At 39.4% G+C, this 25,411-nt stretch overlaps 1 protein-coding gene across 1 annotated transcript in view; it reads right to left on the minus strand.

The window, feature by feature from the left end:
* LOC146512705 (protocadherin-15-like) overlaps nucleotides 1-25,411 on the minus strand; it is a 231,453-nt gene that overhangs the window by 136,809 nt on the left and 69,233 nt on the right. The window contains exons 8-13 of the mRNA XM_085171180.1: nucleotides 24,575-24,685; nucleotides 19,891-20,061; nucleotides 10,661-10,769; nucleotides 7,613-7,725; nucleotides 3,483-3,689; nucleotides 27-161 (exon numbers count right to left, since the gene is read on the minus strand). Of these exons, the coding sequence (XP_085027306.1) occupies nucleotides 27-161; nucleotides 3,483-3,689; nucleotides 7,613-7,725; nucleotides 10,661-10,769; nucleotides 19,891-20,061; nucleotides 24,575-24,685 (846 nt within the window). The remainder of the gene's footprint in view (nucleotides 1-26; nucleotides 162-3,482; nucleotides 3,690-7,612; nucleotides 7,726-10,660; nucleotides 10,770-19,890; nucleotides 20,062-24,574; nucleotides 24,686-25,411) is intronic.

The following is a 25,411-nucleotide window of genomic DNA, read 5'->3' on the forward strand; positions in this document are numbered from 1 at the left end:
ACACAGACATCAAGCCCATAGAGTACCGTGAATGTGTAGGTGTCTTGTGTCTCTCTGTCGACAGGCTGCACCAGAGTGAGGTATCTTTTGATTCCAGTAGCAGATACAGAGAAAACATGAGAATAGCTGTCCAGTGAGAATTGAAGCTGCGGATCCCGTGTCTGTTGAAGAGAGACATAACAACATTACAACATTTAACTTTTTGTTTTTACCCTTAAATCCTCAGCTGGGGGATTGCTTGCACTCGGATACCGTTCCCTCATGTCTTACTTTCATCTACATTAATTACTATACATGCAAACCTGTAGCGAAGTGGCTACACTGGATTGGTTAAAAAAAATACACAGAATTTCTGGCCAAGATGATAATTGATGGGCAAAAGTAGGCAAGAGCCAGCTGTCGAACTGTGTTTCTTTGAAATAATTATATATACATTACAAAGCTGAATATATCAGTGGCAAAACACAGTGAATCCACACGCTTCATAAGCAAAACAGCTGTGAACAAAGAAGTGCTTGGACAAGAGATGGTTAAGAATATGAATGAAAAACATCCCTTGTGTTTTCTTGACATAACAAATTCTCAGAAGAGGGCTCAATCGGTGTGTATCTGTGTGCTATACTCAGTGATGGAGAGGCAATCCTCATCCAAGCCCTCCTCTGACATTACCTACACAGTCATCTCTTCTGTGTTTGTGTGTATGTGTGTGTCTGTATGTGTGTGTATGTGCGCATGAGGGAGAGAGAGAGAGAGAGGGGAGCTCTCATTCCAGATAAGGCTGGCTCAGCAGGGTGGGGGTGGGGGGGAGCTGATAATACTGTCGATGTAGCCGGTGTGGATATTGAGTCATAAATAAGCATGCACGTACACACAGCAGCACAGTTACAGGCGCACACAGATACTCGCATTTGTATGCGCACACACATAAATAAAAGTGATGGATGTCACATAAAAGCAATTAGGACTAATCATCATTGTTGGTGCTTAATGCTGGAGGAAAGGCCAGGGTTAGCAATATTAAAAATAACTCAATGTATATCACTTGACACACACATACACAGTCCCGGGAACGCACACAAATGCACACATTATCCTCTCTAAGCCCATTCCAAGCTGTTGGGGTCTTTTAGAAAGCAGCGAACCAAAGCTTGTTTTTGTCAAAATGCCTATGCTACATCTTAAACAAACTAAGCTCTTGGGAATGCATCGGCGATAACAATGTTGCAGCACTGTAAATATCTTACATTACCGAGAGGCAATTTAAGAGGGAAATGGTTTTACTATCCAGATTCAGAGGGAAATTAGATAGGGCACTTCACACACTGCAAGCAAGGCACAAAGCCGAGATTCGGCAGAGCTTGAAAGAGGGCGGCGAAAACGGACACTTGAATAGACCAATCCCTCGTTTCTGTATGGTATGATTAAATACTGTCACCATGCTTCTAGCTTTGTTTACATGATGGTTTCATTTTGTTTCTAGGCAAGAGCTGGTTTATTTACATGAGAGCAGGATTTTATATCAGTAAGGTAAAGAGATCCAAAGTGCTTCTAACAGCTGACCAGAAGATAGACCCATGCCCTCATCGTTTAGTCATAGCTTTGGTAGGCCTGTCAAGATCTAGATTTTGCGATATGTTCTACATAGCCCCGCCAGCAGCAAGGCATCTAAAGGTAATATACACTCACCAGACACTTTATTAGTACAACTTGCTAGTACAGTGCCAAAGTCTATTTTTCCTTTTAGGACTTCCTTACTTCTTTGCGCTGGAAACATTTCTTTGAGAGTTCAGTGCATATTGACTTGTTAGAATCATTCACATTCATATTCTCTCGTGCTCTACTGGGTTGAGATCCGACGACCGTAAAGGCCATTTGAATACGGCGAGCTCATTGCCATGTTCAAAAAACCATTCACCAAGTTGAGCTGTTTGATATGACGAGTTAAACTGTTGGAAGCAGCCATCAGAAGATTGGTCACTGGGTCATGAAGGGCTAGACATGGTCTGTAACAATCCTCAGGTAGGTTGTGGCATTTAAATGATGCACAGTGGGATGTGCCATGAAAATATACCACCACATCATTATATACCCCCATATCATTACTGAACTGCTGATCTAAGGCAGGATGGATACATGCTACAATGTTGCTTAATCAAAATTCTAATCCTACAATCTCAACATTGCAGCATACCTGGCAATGTTTTTCCAATCTTCCATTTTCCAATTTTGGTGATTAGAATTCACCCATGTGAATTGTACCCTTAGTTTCCTGTTCTTAGCTGACAGAAGTGGTCCTCTGCTTCAAGTTCAAGAGATGCTCTTCTGCAGACCCTGGTTGTAATGAGTGGTTACCTGATTTTTTGTTGCCTTCCTATCAGCTTAAAGCAGTCCGGCCATTCCCCTCTAATCTCTGGCATCAACAAAGTCTACTTGCTCAGAGAACTGCTGCTCACTGGATTTTTTTTCCTGTTTTTTGGAACATTCTCTGTAAACTCTGGAGATAGTAGCGAAATGTCAGTTAACAGTTTCTAAAATATACAGCTCAGCCTGTTTGGTACCAGCAAACATCCCACATTCAAAGACCCTTAAATCACCTTTCCTTTTGTCTGATTTGAGTTCCTAATAATAATTAGTGTCCAGTGGTGCATTTTATTATGGTCTGAAAAAAAAGAAAGATGTATTAGTCGTAAGTTATTAAAATATGTGCTTTTGTGGTCCTATGTAAGCTGCTAATAATGTCTGGCTAACCTGTCACTCAGTTTCCCTCTCTTTTTTGTTATTTAACAATGTTGCTGAAAACATGAGATAGAGCGAAGAACAGAGACAGTGTTTTCAATCAGCAATATTAGCTTAATATGTAAGCTAGCACCTGATAAAACAAAATTGTAAAAAGAAAATAAAATATCTGCTAGCTTAAGCTATTATTTTCAATCACCTGTGTGATTAGTAGGCAGTTAGATAACAGGCATTTTGTCTACCTGTTATCAAGGATGTGCCTTTCAGCAGTTGTATTATTTACAACAAGTAAATCAGTAGGATAGCAAAGAGCTTGACAGGCCTACAGAGGTAAATGATCTCTAATACAACAGGAAGTAAAAGGCTAATGGTCTGTTTTCATCTAGTATAGCAAACTTTAACATCACAACACCAATGAGCATTGACATAAGTGAGTCATGTGTCTGTTGTTAGAAGCACAGTCCTTGTTAACACCACTCAGAACTCTGAAGGTAAAGATAGAAGGAATGCACCGAGCTGATACCTACAGGCGTCTTATTGAGTGCCAGCTATAAAAGAAGTAGATTCAACAGATCAAAATGTTGTAAGGGTTTTTACACATACTAAAAAATCCAAACCATTTTAAAACAGCTGCGTCGTTCTGTGTTTTACAAGAGCATTTTCATTCTTCACTCTGTTAGAATTTGATTAAGCAGTAACAACAATGTTTTTGTAATCAATTACAGCTCTGTACATGTTCATCATACCTCCTCCACATCATTATCCAGTGCTATTATGGCCAGTGGTACAGATAGGCTGGCGCTGGTCGCTATGGTGGTTCCCACTGGCGATGCCTCACTGATGTAGCCATGGTAACTAGGCTGCAGGAAGTAGGGTGCCTGGTTGTTTTCATCCAGAACTTCGATTTGAAGGCTGGCAAAAGCTGGCAGGGGGTGGCCGTTGTCCTGTTCTGCCTAAAGGGGAGAGAGGAAAGTGTAATAACAACCAATTTAGCTTTGAATCTTCTCTAACTGACCAGCCATAAATCACGCTGCTAAGCCTGTATGTCTTTACAGTGGTTGACGAAATTACACACAGTGATATGACAGATGCTGCCACTACCCGTGCATTCCACTTCCACATGCTGAAAATAGTAACAAGTGTGTTTTTTTTGTTTGTGCTGGTGATTCTGTTTAATCAGTCTGTCATTTTATGAAATGATTTCTCTAAGGAAATTGTTAAGTCAAGTTCAAAGGTTTAAATGCTGCTGAAAAAGTATGGGTTGATGATTTATTTCTGAGTTCCAGTCTTTTTTTCTCTTTCTTTTCTTTTGTTTTTTTTTTTAAGTTGATTTAAGTAACCAGTAGAGTTGTATAGTGTGGCTTCTCTGCTATTTTAAGAGTGAAAAATGCTAACATGGATCCGTAATGAAAGTTCAGCTACAGGTCTGGGCTAACGTACTAATTTGAGACCAGTTTTTAGTCTACGTTTGCTTACATTTTGGCAACGTAACATTAGAAGTATGCAGAAATGACAATGAGCAAACGAAAACATGCTTTTGAGAAATTGTCATTTTAAAAACAAGAATCTTTCTTTGCAAAAGCATTCCAACCCTTCATCCAGTGCATTGGCAGCCAGTAGAGCTTTAATTTGGCAAAACCTTTCACGATTCATCACAAAGAATGGATGCCATCTCAAGGTTTTTCTATAGATATTCTGTGGGTTTCAAGTCCACTCAAGTATATTCAGACTTGTGTCAAATCCATGAGTATGATCTCTTAAAAGATTGTTTGTTCATATTCTTTTTAATTCTGAGCAGTCTCCGTGTCCCTAATGGTGAGGAACGCTCTTTTAGCATTATGATGCTATAACCATGCTTCACTGTAGGGATAGCATTAGTGAGCTTACTGATCGCCAGTGAGCTTAATGAACACCAGTGCTTGGTGCTCATCAGGCAGAGTTCTTGGAGTTCAGCCCAAATAGTTTTTGGCACATCGGATCATATTTTTTCCTCATGCTCTAATATTCCTTCAATGCATCTGGCAAACTCCAAACCAGCTCTTATAAATCTTTCATTCAGAGTGGCTTGATGGAGTGTGGTTGATCGTTGTCCTTAGAGAAGGATTTTAAATGTTACAAGAAATATCTGAGGCGGTGACCACTGAGGTGCTGGTCACATATCTGAACAAAGACCCTACTTTACCTGTTATTGTTTGTACTAAAGTCATGAAACGTCCTTCTTTCATTTCACAAAGGCAAAATAAATTGTTTTGTACAAATAAATGTGTACCAATCCTTTTAGTTTACCTCAGGTGGATTATTAAAAGACCAGTGTATTTCTGTTACTTTGCTCCCTTCTGTTGCCTTTCCTTTCATTATTTATTCATTTTTTGTAAGAGATATTAGTTGTAAAATTCTGTAAGTATTTGAGAGTAGGGTAAGATTAAAACAACCAGCACGCCCCTGTGGGCGGTTTATCCTTCAAGCTCAGGTCCTCTACCAGAGGCCTGGGAGCTTGAGGGTCCTGCGCAGTATCTTAGCTGTTCCTAGGACTGCGCTCTTCTGGACAGAGATCTCCGATGTTATTCCCGGGATCTGCTGGAGCCACTCGCCTAGCTTGGGAGTCACCGCACCTAGTGCTCCGATTACCACGGGGACCACCGTTACCTTCACCCTCCACATCCTCTCGAGCTCTTCTCTGAGCCCTTGGTATTTCTCCAGCTTCTCGTGTTCCTTCTTCCTGATATTGCTGTCATTCGGAACCGCTACATCGATCACTACGGCCGTCTTCTTCTGTTTGTCTACCACCACTATGTCCGGTTGGTTAGCCACCACCATTTTGTCCATCTGTATCTGGAAGTCCCACAGGATCTTAGCTCGGTCATTCTCCACCACCCTTGGGGGCATTTCCCATTTTGACCTCGGGACTTCCAGGTTATACTCGACACAGATGTTCCTGTACACTATGCCGGCCACTTGGTTATGGCGTTCCATGTATGCCTTGCCTGCTAGCATCTTGCACCCTGCTGTTATGTGCTGGATTGTCTACCTGGGGTCTTGCCTGGTGTGACAGACCCCAGCCTCTATGGATCTTGTACTCAGAGCTTGTTCTTGTGCTGCCATGATTAGTGCCTCTGTGCTATCTTTCAGTCCAGCTTTGTCCAGCCACTGGTAGGATTACTGGATATCAGCCACCCCCTCTATCTGCCGGTGGTACATACCGTGCAGGGGCCTGTCCTTCCATGATGGTTCCTCGTCTCCCTCCTCTTTCTTGGGTTTCTGCTGCCTGAGGTATTCACTGAGCACGCTGTCAGTTGGGGCCATCTTCGTGATGTATTCTTGGATGTTCGTTGTCTCATCCTGGACTGTGGTGCTGACACTCACCAGTCCCCGGCCCCCTTCCTTCCGCTTAGCGTACAGCCTCAGGGTGCTGGACTTGGGGTGAAACCCTCCATGCATGGTAAGGAGCTTTCTTGTCTTTATGTCAGTGGCTTCTATCTCCTCCTTTGGCCAGCCTATTACCCCAGCAGGGTACCTGATCACGGGCAGGGCGTACGTGTTGATGGCCCGGATCTTGTTCTTACTGTTCAACTGACTCCTCAGGACTTGCCTGACCCTCTGCAGGTACTTGGTGGTTGCAGCTTTTCTAGCGGCCTCTTCATGGTTCCCATTCGCCTGCGGGATCCCCAGGTACTTGTAACTGTCCTTTATGTCTGCAATGTTGCCTTCTAGTAGTTCAATCCCCTCAGTTCTGACTACCTTCCCTCTCTTTGTTACCATCCGACTACACTTCTGCAGCCCGAACGACATTCCAATGTCATTGCTGTATAGCCTGGTAGTGTGGATCAGTGAATCGATGTCTCGTTCACTCTTGGCATACAGCTTGATGTCATCCATGTACAGGAGGTGGCTGACAACTGCTCCGTTCCGTAGTCGGTATCCGTAGCCAGTCTTGTTAATGAGCTCACTGAGGGGGTTCAGGCCTATGCAGAACAGCAGTGGGGACAGAGCATCTCCTTGGTAGATCCCGCACTTGATGGTGACTTGTGCTATAGGCTTGGAGTTGGCCTCTAGTGTTGTACGCCACATCCCCATTGAGTTCCTGATGAAGGCTCTTAGGGTCCCATTGATCTTGTACAATTCTAGGCATTCCAGTATCCAGCTGTGGGGCATTGAGTCATAGGCCTTCTTGTAATCAATCCAGGCAGTGCACAGGTTGGTCAGTCTGGTCTTGCAGTCTCGGCTGACTGTTCTGTCTACCAGTAGCTGGTGTTTTGCGCCTCTGGTATTCTTGCCAATTCCTTTCTGTGTCCCACTCATGTATTGACCCATGTGCCTGTTCATCTTAGCCGACATGATGCCTGACAGGAGCTTCCATGTAGTACTGAGGCAGGTTATTGGTCGGTAGTTGGAGGGGACTGGTCCCTTCTTGGGGTCCTTGGGGATCAGGACCGTCCGACCTTCGGTTAGCCATTCCGGGTGTCCCTCGATTATACATATATATATATATATATATATATATATATATATATATATATACTTTTAATTAAGCAAAACCTGATATATGTTATATGGTTTAACTGTATTACTGGCCTTATAGAGACAACACCTACACATGCATACTAATGTAGCGAATGCTTTAAAGTTACTATCATTAAATGTCTTCATGGCAGACTACTTTACTTTTAATTGTCAGGAAATAAATAAACCTAATACAAACAGTCTTTATTAGGACTTAGAGATTTGCTGATCAGCTTGATGAATATTTCTAGATTAAAGGCATTTAAAAAAGCACTACAGAGTGAACTGGCGGGTTTCTTTGAGGTAGAAGAAACAGATGCAAGAAAAAAGAAAATCTCATTAAAACTGTCTTGTTTGCTGCTGCAGTGTTTCTCACCTTGATCACCAGATCAAATCTGTGGTAGTGCTCTCTGTCGATGGGCTTCAGTAGCAGAAGTTCTGCTGTGGTTCTGTTTAAGCGGAAATATTCTACATAGGACTCTGGTTTGCCTGGAAGAGAGAGGACAACAAACACAAACAGTAAGAGCAAACCAAAAACGCATTTTTAACAGAAGATATACTGCTGAGGGAGAGGGGAGGAAACATTTGTGTTAGAATCACTTTATGTTTGCTTGATGGGTTTCTAGAGGGAGAATCCAAGGCAAGAGACTCGGATAATGCTCCCAGTTTAAAGATCTCAGCTCACAACAGGTACACACCGCCCGTACATATATGATTCCAAGGAAGGCTACATTGTTCAATGGGGAAATCAAGCTCAGGTAAAAAGAGCAGCAACACAGGCAGATGTACACAATCACATTTCTCAAGTGTGCACTTCGGTCTATGTTACATCTTTACAGCTACAGCAGCTAGCATTGATCTGACTGACTTTTGAGAGATGGCACATTCCAAGACAGATTATTTCTACTATGTTTATGGATACTTTGGGCCTCCACTTGGAATGAAATGTGCTACATAAATTTCTTCGAGTGAGTGCCCAATACTATTTTTTTTATTATTATATCTAAGGCATGTGCTTTTACCTAGAATCCAAGCTTAGGTAAATATATTAAGCATCTTAATTTTGCAAAAGCCCTTTCTTTTAATGTTATTTCTATGCCTTTTGAAAGCAGTAGTGGAAACATGCAGGGAGTTTAGAAAGAATGAGGGCCAAGTATGACATGCGGCAAGAGTACAGCTGGACAGATGTCTTAGATGGAGGACTTTGATTTTTTCAACTTATTAAATGTTTCCTTCTTTTTACTTTTATTACTATTTACATTTGCATCTTTTTGTATTTCCTTAACATTTTCAGCTTTTAGTTATTAGATTACTTACTGTTTGTTTTAGATTTTAATTTGTGGTCTCACAAAAATCTCATCTCATCCTCCTGTATAAAATATTTATTTTTTTAAAGTTTACTCATATGTCTACATTTCCCTGTTAGATTATTAAACTCCAGTCTTATTTTGATAGTTATTTGTCTCCTGTATTAAATGTTTTACTCCCCCTCCTGTCTCATTGTCCTTGATTATCTTTACCTGTGTTTAGTTACCCCGTTGTGTCCTATTTCCTGATTACCCTTTTGTGTATAAGAGTCTTTTTGTGCACAAATAGTGCTGCAAGTCCCATCTTCTCTGTGTCTTTTTCCCTCCTGCGTGTTTCTTGCTTTTTCAGGTGAACTGGCGCATTTAGATGTTTAACAGTAAAATAAAGCCTCACTTTTGATTTATTTAACCTGCCTCTATTAATGGCACTTCAAATATTTGTCAGATCCTTCCTTAAAAATCACAAGTAGTGGAACCAAAACCACTGCAGTTCACATTAAATATTCCTCAGCTTACTTTCAAGAGTAATTTCTGTTTTTAGATTTAGAATCATAATGTTGGATGAGCTGCAAAGCTGCAACATCTTTTTGCCCTTTGTCACACTTTCTCTAATAATCCTCACTCAGAGAGAGATTAGTTTCACAGGAGGGGTCTGGGAAATTTAATCAAGCCTGTGTCAAGTCACTTGTTGAAGTTGTTGTTATGCTGCATTTTATAGTTTCAAATGGTAATCAAAATAATAGTTGTCCTAGTTTCAGATACTTATAAAGCACTAACGAGAAACAATTCCACCTCTGTAATTCTGTAAAACTTTATCTTTCACAAACTGTCCAGAGCATACTTTTTTATCACTGTCTATTTAAGTTGCTTCATCAAAAGCCTTAGGAACATTTAGGCCTGGTCTCATTCTCCATTCTGATGGCAAATGTGTGTGCAGCTTTGGTGCTTCTGTAGGTGTGTTACTTGATTCCATTTGATTCAGCACAGCTTATTTATACAGTGCTAGTACACAAGAGGCAGCTCAGGGTGCTTTATACTGTAAAGTTAAAACACTGATTAGTGAGAGAACCCCATCAATCCAACAATCCCCTACAACAAAGCACCTGGTAACGGTGGGAAGGAAGAGGTTCAAGAAAAACCTCTAACAAAAAAGGCTCAGATGCCCTCACCAACCTTTTTACCTGAGGTTGGTGAGGGGAAATAAATGACAGAAAGCTGAAACCATGAGCAACAAACCGGATGGAACACAAAACATAATGACATATATGAAAGGGAAAATAAATAAATGGAGTTCTCTGTGTATCATGAGCCTAAAACAGTGGGATGGTTTGGTTTGGGTCATTTGATCCAGGTATAACTAAGCGTTTTTAAAAAGGAACATTTTAAGCCTCTCTTATGCCATACAGGAGATGCATACACTCTTAAAAGTAGAGAACATGCATCTCCTAAACCTAAACCGGGAGCTGGTTCCAAAGGAAATGGGCTTGATGGCTGAAGGTTCTTGCTTAAATTCTACTTCCGGATCATCTAGGACCACCAAGTAAGCCTGCATTTAGACAACAAAGTGCTCTAGTGGAAATAATATAGTACAAGGAAGCATTTAAGATACAATAATGCATGCACTTTTTACTTTTATATTAAAATTTCTGAGTGTGGACGTTAGCATTGGGCCTTAAAGGAACCGCGACACCACTGATCTACATTTGACAAGATAATCTCGAAAGAAGTCAGAGCGTAAAACGTAATGTGTAAGTGGTATGTTAAATAATGTTTCACCATTCAGGCTTAAAAAAATGTGAATTTAAAATTGTTTGGGTAAAAAAAAACCCCAACAACAACAAAAACATAAGGATGCTATTTTTCCTTTTCACCTACAGCCAATTTAGAATTAACAATTAACCAAACATGCCTTTTAGGTTGTGGGAGGAAGCCAGAGGACCTGGAGAGAACTCACGTGGGCACACAGAGTACAAGCAAACTCGACACACCAAGGACCAAGCAGGCCAGAGGGTTCTAACCCAGAACCTCCTTGCTGTGACATGACTGCAAACCACTGTACCGCTTTGCCATTTATTAAATAACTTCCTAAAATGTTTAATAAAAACAAACAAACCTACCAATAAGGATGGAATATAGGATCCCCGGCCTGTCAGAGGGAGGTTGTATGTTTCTGTCCTGGTCCACAGCTTGTATGGGTGGAGTCACATTGAGCGGATTCACCTTACTCTGGAGATATATTTTCCACAGAGTAAGAGAGAGAGAGAGAGAGAGAGAGAGAGAGAGAGAGAGAGAGAGAGAGAGAGAGAGAGAGAGAAAACAATGAATCAATCAAACTTGGACATAGAACAGCACTTTTAACATCCACTGCCAACGTTGTGTGTGTGATAACAGAAGCTCTGCTAAAATTAGGAGGAAGACATAGCAACTATTTAATTACTGGTGGTCTGGGAAAAGTTATTTTAATGCACAAACTATATCCAAGCAGAGGAAACATCGGAGCAACAAAACAGGAAAATGTATTGTTGAAGACAACACAAAATTGGAGTAAATTTAAAATCACACAGGAGGGTAAATATGCACATCCACACACTAAAATGTATTATATAAGTGCAGCATATAAATGGTAATATATATTGTGCACACACCCACGCACACACACTCAAACACACAAATACACAGTAGGAGTTGAGAATCTGGCTCCATCTGCATACTAACGTGGCCGGGCTATAATGTTGACTTACGACAGTGCGATATTGCTGTGGTCCGTGCAATGAGAAGACCCCCGATGGGAGAAATATAACATGTCCATGGGAAAAAATTATGATCACTAAGGAAATAAAATGCCAAACAAAGCACAACAACAAGCCTGCGAGTTTTTCTAAATTCGCATCCTCCCATAGACATGCACGCACCGTACACACCCGCTATGACACAATATTTAACTGCCGCACCTGTCATGCACCACTTAAAATCTACCAGCCTTCACCGAGCCATCTTTGCTGTTGCCTGAAGAGGAAGGGAGCGAAAACTCCGGCAGAGAAGAAGTTATGGGGAGTAATGGAGTGGAGTAAAAGAGGGTTTAAATATATAGAACGGAGATGAATCTGTCAGGAGTGAGGGGAGACAGGGAGATGTTAATGCAGCATGGAAGAAACTTAAAGCCCTCGAAAGACAACCAGGTCGCTAAAACACTACAAGAGTGCCACTGTAATTTTAGTTATTGACACCATTTAACTTTGTCAATGGGGAAAAAAAGCACTGACAACAAGAACTACAAAAGCGATGTGCGAGTCAGCCTGTGATTTGTGACGGTCGAGGAAATAATGTTGTGACACTGTAAATAATTTATCATTCATGCTGTCAATTACTCCATCACTCCCGCCACATTATCTACGGGCATACACAAACTTTGATATGATTGTGACGCATCTCCAGGGAAGTCACTCACTTCTATTTAAGCTCTTCATGCCGCTGCATGGCTTGGCTTATTAACTGACTAGCTGGTAAAAAAGCATGAAGAAATTCTTGAGTCAGTCCACGTCAGCTAAGCCCAAACCAGCAAAACTGATGATTTTTTTTTTGTAGAATTTAGAAAGTTATATAAGCTCATACTTTATACTGGGTCATTTCACTCAATTAGGAACTTTCCTAAACAGAAAAGACTACTTGACCACAACCTGATTTTAAAGCAGGGCTTCTGACTAAACACACATCAGCTCAGTCAGAGATCTCTGGCTTTATGATTTTTTTTTTTTAATCAAGGCTTTTTTATTGCATTGCTTTATTATAAAGTGATCCATCACTTATGTCTATTAATTTTAAGAAACGGTCCAAATTAAATTTTAAACGGTCAAAATCAAATTTACTTAGAAGTGTCAGGGCTCTGGCACTGTCACTGAATTGCTGTTTAGTATTTAAGTTAAGCAACTAACGATTTTGGAAATTAATAAAATAATAAAGTCCATTAATCGCCAAAGCCAATTTATACACACGAATACTTTTAAACCATTAAGAAAAACTGCTCAGTAATGTGATTGATTTGGCTTCTATACCATGTGATATTCTTACAACTTTTAAATATAGTAGTTTTTCTGCGTCTTTCATCTTCGGCTGGACTGGGCAAAACTGGGGTTACTCCATGAAGATCAATTGTTGGCTACTGCCACTCTTAAGCTTAGTTATAAACTTAAGAATTTTATTTGACTATTTGGTTTAGTCTGATATAACTGGGCCAAATAATAAGCTGGGGGTCAAAAAAAGATCAACATAGCAAGTCAAGCTGCAGGTAATACTGAAAGCTATTTACCTGCTTTGCTCTTGAAAAGTCAAAAGTTTGGACACACCTCATATTTTTTCTTTATTTTCATGACTATTTACATTGTAAATTCTCACTGAAGGCATCAAAACTATGAATGAGCACATATGTAATTATGTAGTAAATAAAAAAAAGTGTGAAATGACTCAAAATGTTTTAGATTTTAGATTGTTCAAAAAAGCCACCCTTTGCTTTGATTACAGCTTTGCACACTCTTGGCATTCTCTTGATGAGCTTCATGAGGTAGTCGTCTGAAATGGTTTTCCAACAGTCTTGAAGGAGTTCCCAGAGATGCTGAGCACTTGTTGACCATTTTGCCTTCACTCTGTGGTCCATCTCATCCCAAACCATCTCGACTGGGTTTAGTTCAGGTGACCGGCGCAGCACTCCATCACTCTCCTTCTTGGCCAAACAGCCCTTACGTAGCCTGGAGGTGTGTTTGGGGTCATTGTCCTGTTGAAAAATTAATGATGGTCCATCTAAACGCAAACCAGATGGGATGGCATGTCGCTACAGGATGCTGGTTCAGTGTGCCTTGAACTTTGAATAAATCCCCAACAGTGTCACCAGCAAAGCACCCCCACACCATCACACCTCCTCCTCCATGGTTCACAGTGAGAACCATGCATGTAGAGAGCATCCATTTACCTTTTCTGTGTTGCACAAAGACACAGCAGGTGGAACCAAAGATCTCAAATTGGACTCATCAGACCAAAACACAGATTTCCACTAAGTTCATTCCCTGTGTTTCTTGGCCCAAACAAATCTCTTCTGCTTGTTGCTTTTCCTTAGTCGTGGTTTCTTAGCAGTTGTTTGACCATAAAGGCCTGATTCACACAGTCTCCTCTGAACAGCTCATGTAGAGATGTGTCTGCTACTGGAACTCTGTGTAGCATTTATCTGGGCTCTAATTTGAGGTGCTGTTAACTTGTGATTTCTGAGGCTGGTGACTCAGATGAATTTATCTTCAGCAGCAGAGGTGACTCTTGGTCTTCCTTTCCTGGGGCGGTCCCCTCATGTCAGCCAGTTTTGTCACATTCAAAGTTTTAGCAATTTTCTGGACTGACTGACCTTCAGCTCTTAAAGTAATGATGGACTGTCGTTTCTCTTTACTTAGCTGATTGGTTCTTGCCATAATATGAATTCTAATAGTTGTCAAATAGGACTGTCAGCTATGACTTCTGCACAACACAACTGATGGTCCCAACCGCACTAAAAAGGCAAGAGATTCCCCAAATGGACCCTGACAAGTCACACCTGTGAAGTGAAAACTATTTCAGGTGACTACATCACGCAGCGCTGTCAACAAAGCAAAAGTTGGCTACTTTCAGGAATCTGAAATATAAGACATATTTAGAGCTATTTATAATTTTTACATAATTCAGTCAGTGTATCTTGCTTCATATTGTTGATGTCTTCAGTATGTATCTACAATGTAACAAATGTGAAAAAAATAAATAAATAATGAGAAAAAGTGTCCAAACTTATGACTGGTAGTGTTTATATATATGTATTTACATATATGTGCATGTATATATGCGTATATGCTGAGGAACTAATGAGCAAATGGGCAGCCGCTGTGCAGGCAGGTGTCTGATCCAGGGAGCAGCGAGGCGATCAATAGAGGTGGGGGAAAATCTTGGAGGGCATTTGGTGGTCAGAAGAAGCTTTGTGCTGGATACAGAGCTACACAAAAGTGCACGGCAAGACTTTATGGTGCAATGGGAACTTGTCACACGCCCATATAACTATATGTGGACAAGTAACAGATGTGAATTTGCAGAAGGAAGCACAGTGTGTCAGTGCAGAAAAAAACAACAACAACAACAAAAAATACTGTTATTACAGACAGAGTACTGTATTCTTTGCATCATGCATCTTGTTGCCAGTCAATTGCAGTATGATTTAATGACAAACTAAATTATTGGTCAAGTCTTGGGTGAGATGTTTACTGTTCCATTCAATAATCAGGTTTAGCCCTTACAGCTATGAAATACTGAGCTGCAGAGGTGGCAGTGTTTTTGAAGTGTATGTGTGAACATGGCCTGACAGCCAACTCCTCGGCATAATGACCAGCATCTTGGGGTGTGTGTGTGTGTGTGTGTCTGTGTGAGGAAGAAAGGCACAGAGAGAGAATAGTTATCCTGGCTCCAAGGCTCTGAGGTTGTCATCTCTCATCAGCCTGATTAGGACTCAAACTATTACGGTGCCTTTTCTCTCCTCCTCGCTCATTCCTCCCCTCGCCTCCCCTTCCCAATTTTCTTGTACCAGGAACAGCAGCTTGTTGCTGTCGTTCCATTCTTTCAATAGCTTCACCTATCTCCCTGCACCTCCTCAGTTCTTCGCCTCCAAACCAACAGGAGACCTGCTGTTGGCATAAAAATACCATCCAGTAACTTAAATGATGATCAATTCTTCAGGTTAAACCTTTGAGTGTTTCACGAAAAACTGTTGCACAGCATAACCCTTTACCCTTCTCTTCAGTTTCTGCAAGCTGTTCCTGTTTTTTTCACTCTGGATGGATTTGATAATGATGTTTATGGAAGCTTTCTTCAGTTCTAAGACTTTTGGTGAAATTCAAATTGCTCCTTTCTCCTTGGTAATTTTGAAATGTGCAGAGCAGCTGCCACTGTCAAAGCATACAGTCTACTCATTCATCTAGCCAAACTGCGACACTGGTAGTAAAGGCACCAAAGGCAACCGATGAGGAAAAAAAGCAGTTTAAGCATTGCGCTGATCATTTAAATGTATGTGAGTATATACAATATAATATTGTGTATTACTATGTATATAAACACCAATCAGAGAGAGGGAGGAAGGCTTATAGCTGCTATAATTTCTTTCAAGAGAAATGATTAAATTTGACTAAAATAGTGACACTGTAAGGCATAAAAGAGCACTGTTGGTTCAGTGATTTCAGTGTTTCGGTGTCAAAGTGTAACCATAAGAAGAAGAATCTCTGCACAGTGCATTAGAAGCAAATCAGAAACAGAAAATATAACATGCAAATTTAATATAGTGTGTGTCATTCAAACAGTCGAAGTTCTCATTATTCTGAAAGCTGGAAGTAGATATTCATCTACACTGCTGTCATGCCAGCCAAATCATGGGTTATGAGAAAAAGAGATTTTGCACTTATTTATTCCAAGAATATGTCATTGAACTTTTTTTTCCATCTTTAAGCAAAGGCCAGAACTGACAATTATACTGTATTAACCTAGACCACAGGGGTTGATTAATACAGACAAATCTTCTTAGAAGGCCTCAGTTACAGAGACACTCATACTTTGACTAACTTGTGGACAAATGAAATATATAAAGGCTTAAGCCTGCTTTGCAAAAGCAATGCTTGACTTTTAATGAAAAATGAACTACCTTGAAAAATGAATTAAAATGTACAATTACAGCGGTTATTTGTTATGTTTTGCACAAAAAAGAACTTTAAAATTATGAACTGAATTCACAAAATAAAAAAAATAAAGTCAAACCCATTCCAGCAAATTTTAATTCCAAGTAAGGAAGAAAGTAATCTCCAAAACTGCTTTATTTCTCCCTTACCTTTCATAACTCAGAGACATCTTTTGTTATATTCTTTTTGCCAGTGCTCATGTCTTTTAAATTTCCATAGAGAAATACAAAAGATATACAATTTTCCGGATATCTGTGATAAGGAAACTACATTACTTTCTCTTTCAATGCATCTCATGACAAAAATAAATAAATACAATTTCTTTATTCATGGGGTTTTTTGACAGTCGGGAGGCAGATACAAGACACAAACGACTTTGGTGCATTCTCATAAAAAGTTTGTGGAATTGAGACATAATTCTGTGAATGAGAGAGAAACAAGAGGAAAGGTGCACACGTAAGGTGTAGAGATATTGAAAATAGATTAGTTTAAATACTGTAGCTGGGGTATTTAAACTCATCATGGACAATGCCCTTCTCCGTTGTTTTGGATGGACAGACAGTACACAACGTAGGTGAAGAGAATGCAGGCAGGGTGGAATGGGTGGAGATGAGCGTCAGGGGTGATTTGTGACAGAAGGATAGCAGCAAGAGTGAAAGGGAAGATTTACAAGATGGTAGTGAGACCTGCTATGATGTATGGCTTAGAGACAGCGGCACTAAAAAAAGACAGGAGGCCAGAGTGGAGGTGGCAGAGCTAAAGATGTTACGGTTTTCAATTGGAGCTACCAAGATGCACAGGATTAGACATGAGTGTATCAGAGGGACGGCTCAGGGTGAGCAGTTTGAGGACAAAGTTAGAGAGACAAGACTGAGGTGGTTTGGACATGTGGAGAGGAGGGGTAGTGGATATACTGGACAAAGCATGGTGAGTACAGAGTTACTAGAACGGCAAAGAGGACGATCACGGATCACAGATGTAGTGTCCTCCTTCAGCAACAAGCTGCATGTCCCCCTTCACTACATCACTGCATGATGTAGTGAAGGGGGACATTTGCCGTGACAAAGGAGGGTGAGATGAAATGATGCTCTGTGGTGGGAGCAGCCTAAAGAAGATGAATAAGGCGGTATTCTTTAGAGGACAGCTCTATATGAAGGACCTTTTTCATTCTGACCTGTCATAGCAGTAAATACATGGCAGTCATTTGCGCAAGGTAATCTGTTATGAAATTGATTTCTTAATGATTTTCCTTAATGATGATCATGTGGGTGCTTGCAGTCAAATGCGTTTCCTAAATATGAGCCTTAATTTGACTTCTGCACTGCTCCCAACTCGTGTAAAGAGAGAACGCAGTCTGAAATTCATTAATAGTGAATATAAAGTTTACAGAAAGATGAGGCCAAGCAACCACAGCTTATCTGACTGACTCCAATTTTTATTGCTGTGATTGCATAAGATCAGAAAAACTGAAATCAGCGAAGCGTCTGGAGTAAGCAAGTCACAAAACCCCTCAAGATTTGCAGAATCTGCCCCGTAACACTTGTTCATACAGAAGAGAGTAATAGCTGGATCTATCAAAGACATAAACTTTGACTGTCAAGAACACTTTGAAGGCCACACATAGTATGATTTTGTGACATATTTTAGGATAGCAGTTTCATCCGCCATACAATTTTGCCATAATCAAAGGAAAAAAAAACAGCTATTTGTATTTCAAAAATACAAAACAAGACATTCCCTGTATACAATGATGCTCATTAGTCATTTGTATAGACAGTATAGTAAAATCCTCTTTTTATGCAAATTGTAACTCCCAGGAAAAACAGTTTGTTTCTGCCTAGCCCCTTCCCCCCCCTTTCTCTTTCACTCCCCTCTCCCCATCCACCAGATTCCCCCCCCCCCCCATCTCCATCTTAAACCCTGTCCTTGTCCACATACACTTACTCCTTCTGAAAACCACAAGCTGTAAAGTTGATTTACTCCTGTTTTTCCTCCCAGCCAAAACAGTCTCCTCTGGCTGGAAAGAGAGAGAGAGAGAGAGTGTGTGTGTGTCTGTGTGTGTGTGTGTGTCTGAGAGAGAGAGAGGTGAAAAGAGAAATCTTGAGGCAGAGAAGTAGTTCCTTCAGCCTGTCTGGAGCAGAGTCAGCACATGTGTGTGCATGTGACAACTATCTCAGTGTAAAATAGAGAGATGAAGAAGACGGTGTCCGGTCCACGGCTGTGGTACTGGATTTATGTATGTGTGTTTCAGTGAATGGGGGGCATTAAGGCATGAACGCACTGCTAGCTTGTCACCATCAAGGGTGTGTGCAGGTGTGTGTATATGTGTTGTAAGGGATGAATGCACTGCTGACTTGTCATAGCTGAAGATTTTGCCTGAAGCAACTTTTTCCCCCTTGTTTACAAAGTTGTACTGTGAGTTTCTCCAGATAATAGCATCAGCTAAATGCCACAGATACAAATGCAAAAGCACATACAGCTGTGTAAGCATAAATATGGGCTACAGTGTTGCAGAATCTGCCCTGAAAGACTTGTTCATACAAAAGAGAGTAATAGTAATCTATAAAAGTCTATAAAAACTTTGACTGTCAAGAACTCTTTGATGGCCACACATGACATATTTTAGGATAGCAGTTTCATCGGTCATACAATTTTGCCATAATCAAAGGAAAAAAAATACCTACTTGTATTTAAAAAATACAAAACCAAGACATTCCCTGTATACAATGATGCTCATTAGTCATTTGTATAGACACAGTAAAATCCTTTCTTTATGCAAATTGTAACTCCCAGCAGACATTGCTTGACAAGGTCTTATCATTAAAATATCAGGGTTCCTTTTCAAGTGGCTCTAATTGCTTATGAAAAACTAGCAATGGGTTCTGCAGGAGTTAACATACAGAATGAAATCGCATGTTTTTTTTAGAGCGTACGGAAAAATTTAGTCCCCATTCTAATTACATAGTCTGTAGTTTGCGGCAAAACGAGCTACATTTTAAATGCCAAAGTGAGTAAATACATTTTTCATCTGTTTATCTTTACTGCTGGCTTGAATTGGCATTAGACCTTGATTTGAAAGCTCGAAGACAAGAAAGTGAAGATATCCATGGTGACGCAGTCTATCAATATACCCTGTGGTTAATAATTGCAGTTTCCCCTAAGTTTCTAAACCATCTGCAATCTGCCAACAGAGTTTCATTTTACTGGAAATTAGGGAACTAAAAGGTTGTAACTAAAGTAACTCTGTATGATATTACCTAAATCAAGAAATGGTAATTCAGAAAAATCCCAGGAGATTAGCAGTTTCTGAAATACTAAGACTAGCCTGACTGGCATCAACAATGCTCTGTCTTCCCCATTCTGCTGCTGTTCAAACTTGACCAGGTTGTCTTGACAATGTCTAGATGCCTAAATGCATTGAGTTACTGCCATATGATTGGCTGATGTTGTGTTATGAGTAGCTGAACCAGTGTACTTAATAAAGTGGCGGCGAGTGTATACATGTTATCATTGTCCATTGAAGACAGTAAGTGATCCACAAAGGGACATTGCTACAAAAATTTAAAGCTAAGTACACACAGTACACACAAATACAACAAAGTACAGAACAAACACAAACTTACCGGCTCGGTCAACTCAAGCACATTAGCCTTATACGTGATGGGACTACAATCACGGGTGTTTCCCACAAGCGTACATGGTAGAAACATTGGACCCAAATCATCACCGTCCAGTACATCCACAGTTAGTGTGGTGGTGGCTGTTCGACGGTCACTTGGATTAGGGGCTCGATCCTAGACAGACAGACAGATTTTTTGGTGATAATGCATAATTATGTGGCTACATTTATCTTTGTGTCTTGAATGAAAAGCGATCAGGATATGATCAAGAAAAACATGTAATAATACAGAAAGGCTGGTTTTTATCTGATATATTCTATATCTAATGCACAGCATTCATGTTCTTGTAGGCTGGTGATACAATATATTTGATATGTTTAGCAAGTGTATACACCATACTGTAATCTACAGGGTGGGCGATTTATATGGATACACCGTAATAACATGGGAATGGTTGGTGATATTAAATTCCTGTTTGTGGCACATTAGTATATGTGAGGGGGCAAACTCCTCAAGATGGGTGGTGACCATGGTGGCCATTTAGAAGTCGGCCATCTTGGATACAACTTTTGTTTTTCCAATAGGAAGAGGGCCATGTGACACATCAAACTTATTGGTAATGTCACAAGAAAAACAATGGTTTCAACGTAACTTTATTCTTTCATGAGTTATTTACAAGTTTCCCTTTGTTCACAGCCATTGACATGTCGAAGAGGTTAACACGTGAGGAGCGGATCGAAATCATGCTGATATCTGGTGTACGCAGTAACCGGGTCATTGCAGCAGATTTCAATGCATGACACCCTACGAGACCACCCATCTCCCATGCTACAGTTAGCAAACTGCTTGCTAAGTTTTGTGAAACTGGTTCAGTGTTGGATTTGCCAAAATGTGGACGCAGGAAAACTAATGAAGAAACATCAGTGGCTGTGCTGGCATTTCTCCTGTGGTGTTGCTATCAGTGTGTGAAGAGTGGGAGAAGAGGGTTGCATTGACAATCCAACGCAATGGGCAGAACATTGAACACATTTTATAAGTGGTCAGAAACTTGTAAATAACTCATGAAAGAATAAAGTTACGTTGAAACCAAGCACACCATTGTTTTTCTTGTGACATTACCAATAAGTTTGATGTGTCACATGGCCCTCTTCCTAGTTGTATCCAAGATGGCTGACTTCTAAATGGCCACCATTGTCACCACCCATCTGGAGGAGTTTGCCCCCTCACATATACTGTTGTGCCACAAGCAGGACTTTAATATCACCAACCATTCCCATGTTATTACGGTGTATCCATATAAAGGGCCCACCCTGTATTTCATGAATCTCTTTGGTGACCAAAATTTCACAAAAATACACATTCAGCAACATATTACATAAATTCCAGTAAAATAGAATAACAAATATGGAAGTATAGCATGCACTGCTCCCACTCCCATCTGCTCCTGTATGTTTCACCGAAAATATTCAAAAATATACACAGAAAATGATGTTCAACATCTGTCAGGTGTTTCAGCCTTGCAAGGCATTAACATTTTTATTAGACGAAAAAGAAGCCTGTTTTCTCATTTCTTAAATGTAAATATATGCTAAGGATAAATTAAGTTCCAACATTTGGTCTCACCCATGTAAAATTAAGAAGAGAAAATAATAACACTTAATAACAATAATAACTTAGATTTGTATAACGCCTTTCAAGATACCCGAGTAGTAGTAGTAGAAAAAATCATATCAATAAAATCCTGAAAACCAAACTTTTTATTCATATTTTGATAGCATGAATAAAATTGTTTATTGGTCCACTGGCTGGACTAAGTTGTAGCACTGCTAACCCACCTCTTCCTTTTTTTGTAAGATTGCATAAAAATGAAACAGCATTGCTGCATTTCATGACATGCTTTCTGGTTATTATGGGATTACAGTTAATTACAGTGAAAATGTTTTGAAGATTTTGCTTTAATTATATTCTAACTAAATGGTATTGATACATCAGAATTTGGTATTCTGTTCAAAGTCAAAAACTCCCACATGTGTTGGAATTACAGGTTGATTTCATTTTGTTTATGTCTCTCTGAGGAGTCACATAAATTTAGATTTTTTTGGTAAAAGTTAATTAAATAATGTAGTTTAAAACTCTAGAACTCGGAAATATTCTGCAGGTAATATAATTATCATATAGGTATTAATTTAAAAATGGAAGGATATATGTAAGAGGTGTTTAAATAAATACATTCTTTTCAATTGACCAATTCACATGGTGGTTAATCACATTGAACTCAAAGATGAAAACTGAATCTTAGAATTACTTTTCAGTGAGAATGTTACTATTGTGGAAAGGTTTGAAGCTTTTGAAACAAGAAACACTAGAATGTATGACCTTGGTACACACAAATTGAAAAATAGATGTGTTCACATGACTTGTAACTCAAAAGAAGGCCAGTAGACCCTAAGCTGGGTTTCAGTGAAACCCTCATAAAAGTAAATCACAAAAAACACAGTCTTACTGAGAGACTGATAGTAAGCATTCTCACAAACATTTCCGTCTACTTAGGTCATTTATTATCTTTATTCTCTACAATTTTAATTCTAATATTTACATCTACTTTTCATCTGCAGTCCAATTGAAAAAAAAAAAAAGATAAAACGCAAGAAATAGCCAAATAAGGCTGCTAACTAAACTCCTCAACTACTCAACAGTCGGTGCGATCACCACATCTTACTTACAGGAAGAAACCCACGAGATATTATCTGCTATTCAATGTGTGAGTCATCTAGATTTCCATCAGCTTCACATTTTATTTATGTATATGAGGGAGCACTCTCAAAACCTGTTCAGATAAAGCTGCTTTCTGCCATTAAACTCTTCTAAGTAGCACAACTTAAGCACTAGACAATCAAGATATCAGGTATAAACCCTTAATTAAGTTTCCTCAAAGTTCCCATTTTAATATTACTTAATCACATCAAATCATTGCAATACATTATATTCCCAATTACTCGACAGTAAAAGAAAGAAACCGGGGCCTCTGCCAAGAAATGATCTCCTCAAAACTATGCTTAAAGTTTCTGAAACATCTTTAATGAGCAAGATTGAAGATACAATCTAAAAAGAGAAATCAGATAACACACATATGAAATAATATAAACTCTGATTATATATAGTTTAAAGACTGAAAAAAAATCATAAAAAAAATAGTAGATTTCCATCAAGTTCACGGAGGAGTTTTCCCCTGCTGGCTTCATTACTGTAAGCTATGCTTGACGAGAAGCTGTGACATTACGCAGTGACTCATGATAAGCAATTCTGCCAACACTATCTTGGTGTTTTGAAACTGGACAAGACGAGAGAGAGATGGATCTAAAATTAAAACTGAGAGCACTGCGCAGTCATCGGCTAATGACTTGTAATAGATGAGTCTTGACTATACCCCTGGATAACTGTCTATTGTGACTCATAACGAACATACTTTGCAAAACGAACTTCATGTGTTATTTAACGTGAACTGAAACCGAGCCAGGTTTCATTTCACAGTTCAAGGAATTGAGGCCATGAAGTCATCAGGAAAGTGTTTACAGATCAAAAGAGCTGAGGTTCATCTTTCTACAGACTTCTTTACAACCTGAAGTCTTTTTACTACTAGAGGCCATTAAAAATAATGCAGTTTTAAGACAAATCAGTTTTCAGACTCAGAGAATAAGCTAGGAGGACAGTCTATGACATGGACAGTTAGCAAGTTTAACATAAAGACTGAAACCACAGACTCTAAAACAGCGGTCCCTAATCCGCGGGCCATGGACCAGTACCAGTCCGTTAGTCGTTTCGTACCGGACCACAGGTTTTCACACAAGGTGTATATACTTTATCTGCAATATATGTATAGCTTAAATGGTCAGCCATGTTCCCAGGGATTTTTTTTTCTTTTCTATTTTGTGGTTGTATGGGTTCAGTTAAGCTTGAACTTTTGTTAGGAATTTATGTACAGTAATTTCAAAGCTACTTAAAACACTCTTAATACTGTATTCAGACAAACAGTAGATATGTCACCGTGTTAAGCGGCCAGAAACACATTAATCTTACAGTGTACTGCTGACTCTCCACAGTGCTTTCAGGGCCTTGAGACATATGAATATTTTGCAGAATACTTTCTTGAGAACTGCTTTTGAAAGCAAGGTTTTCTTGACACAATAAGAAAAACTTTTTTGGCACCATCAGCAACACAAACAATTTTCTATCACGCTTCAGCTTAGCATCCTTCAAACTTCAACTACAATTTTCCATAACTGTGCTTTGCTTATTGAATGAAAATCACTATAAGCCACCTTTATAAATAAAACATACACAGAGCTCAGAAATAAAAGGAAAACAATTAGGTTAACAGAGACATTAGTGATAATTAGGGGTGCTCTAAGAGATCCCTTAAGGCTCACACAACAATACAGAAATAGTGAAAAAAGCTGCATAACATTAATGTTGCCATGATAATACAAATTTACATAAAACAACACTCCAGGCAGCAGACTACACTCCTACCCATGAGGGATGGGTGATTTTCTTCAGCCATTCTTTATGACAGGTCCACATGAAAGGTGTTCCCTTCAAGAGCTTTAACTTAATATATGATTAAAAAAAACCAACCTAACACAGTGCGACATAATAATACACAAATAGAAATGTTGAAAAAACTTACATTAGCTTGTATGATGACTAGGTATCTCGTTATATCCTCATAGTTGAGTCTTTCTCTGAGAACTACAGAGCCAAACAGTGTCAGCGGGATGTCAAAGGTTCTGTTAGCTGTCTGAAAGACAAACAGATACATTACACACATCAAGAGTGAGTCGCAGCTAGGGTCGGCCATTCACTCTTTCAATACAGTTTTGACAGGGCATGCATTACACTTGTTTGGTTTAAGCAATAAATCTGACTGTGCAATTTCAGTATAAGTATATTTTCTTGACATGATACAAAACTTAAAAAAAAAGAAAAAAGAATGTAATCTATATTTATAATAATTCATTAAAATTATTATGATGAGAGAAAAAAATAAAGACAAGTATGTTTATAAAATAGGTGACATTCAAAGAAAAATAAACCAGAAGAAGACACAGCACTGATTAGGGCTGTTCAATATAATGATATATATCGAAAACGTCTATCGTTTCATTTTATGCTATCATTTGTTTCGTGGTGTTGCAAAATAAACTGTTTACGGCAATATTTTTTCATCGTTTTGATGGTCACTGTAGTGGCTATATTAATTTCTTAAAGTTCTTTCTTTCTCTTATATGTTATGTAACCACACTACAGACAAGCACCTGTTTTTATGCATTGTGGTTAGCAACAACGATGGTAACAGCATCGCGTGTCCGCTTGTTTATGTTCCACAAACCTTTCACAATAAAGCTCAAGATCCTGTTGAGACTTTTCAAAATAAACTGAATCACGTGAAAGAGCATTATTTACGGATGAGAATTAAAAAAGAACTGCCAGGTGCTAAAAAAATAAACCTCAGACTCAAACGTTA

The sequence above is a fragment of the Neolamprologus multifasciatus genome, chromosome 8 (genome assembly GCF_963576455.1).
Source record: "Neolamprologus multifasciatus chromosome 8, fNeoMul1.2, whole genome shotgun sequence".
NCBI lineage: Eukaryota > Metazoa > Chordata > Actinopteri > Cichliformes > Cichlidae > Neolamprologus > Neolamprologus multifasciatus.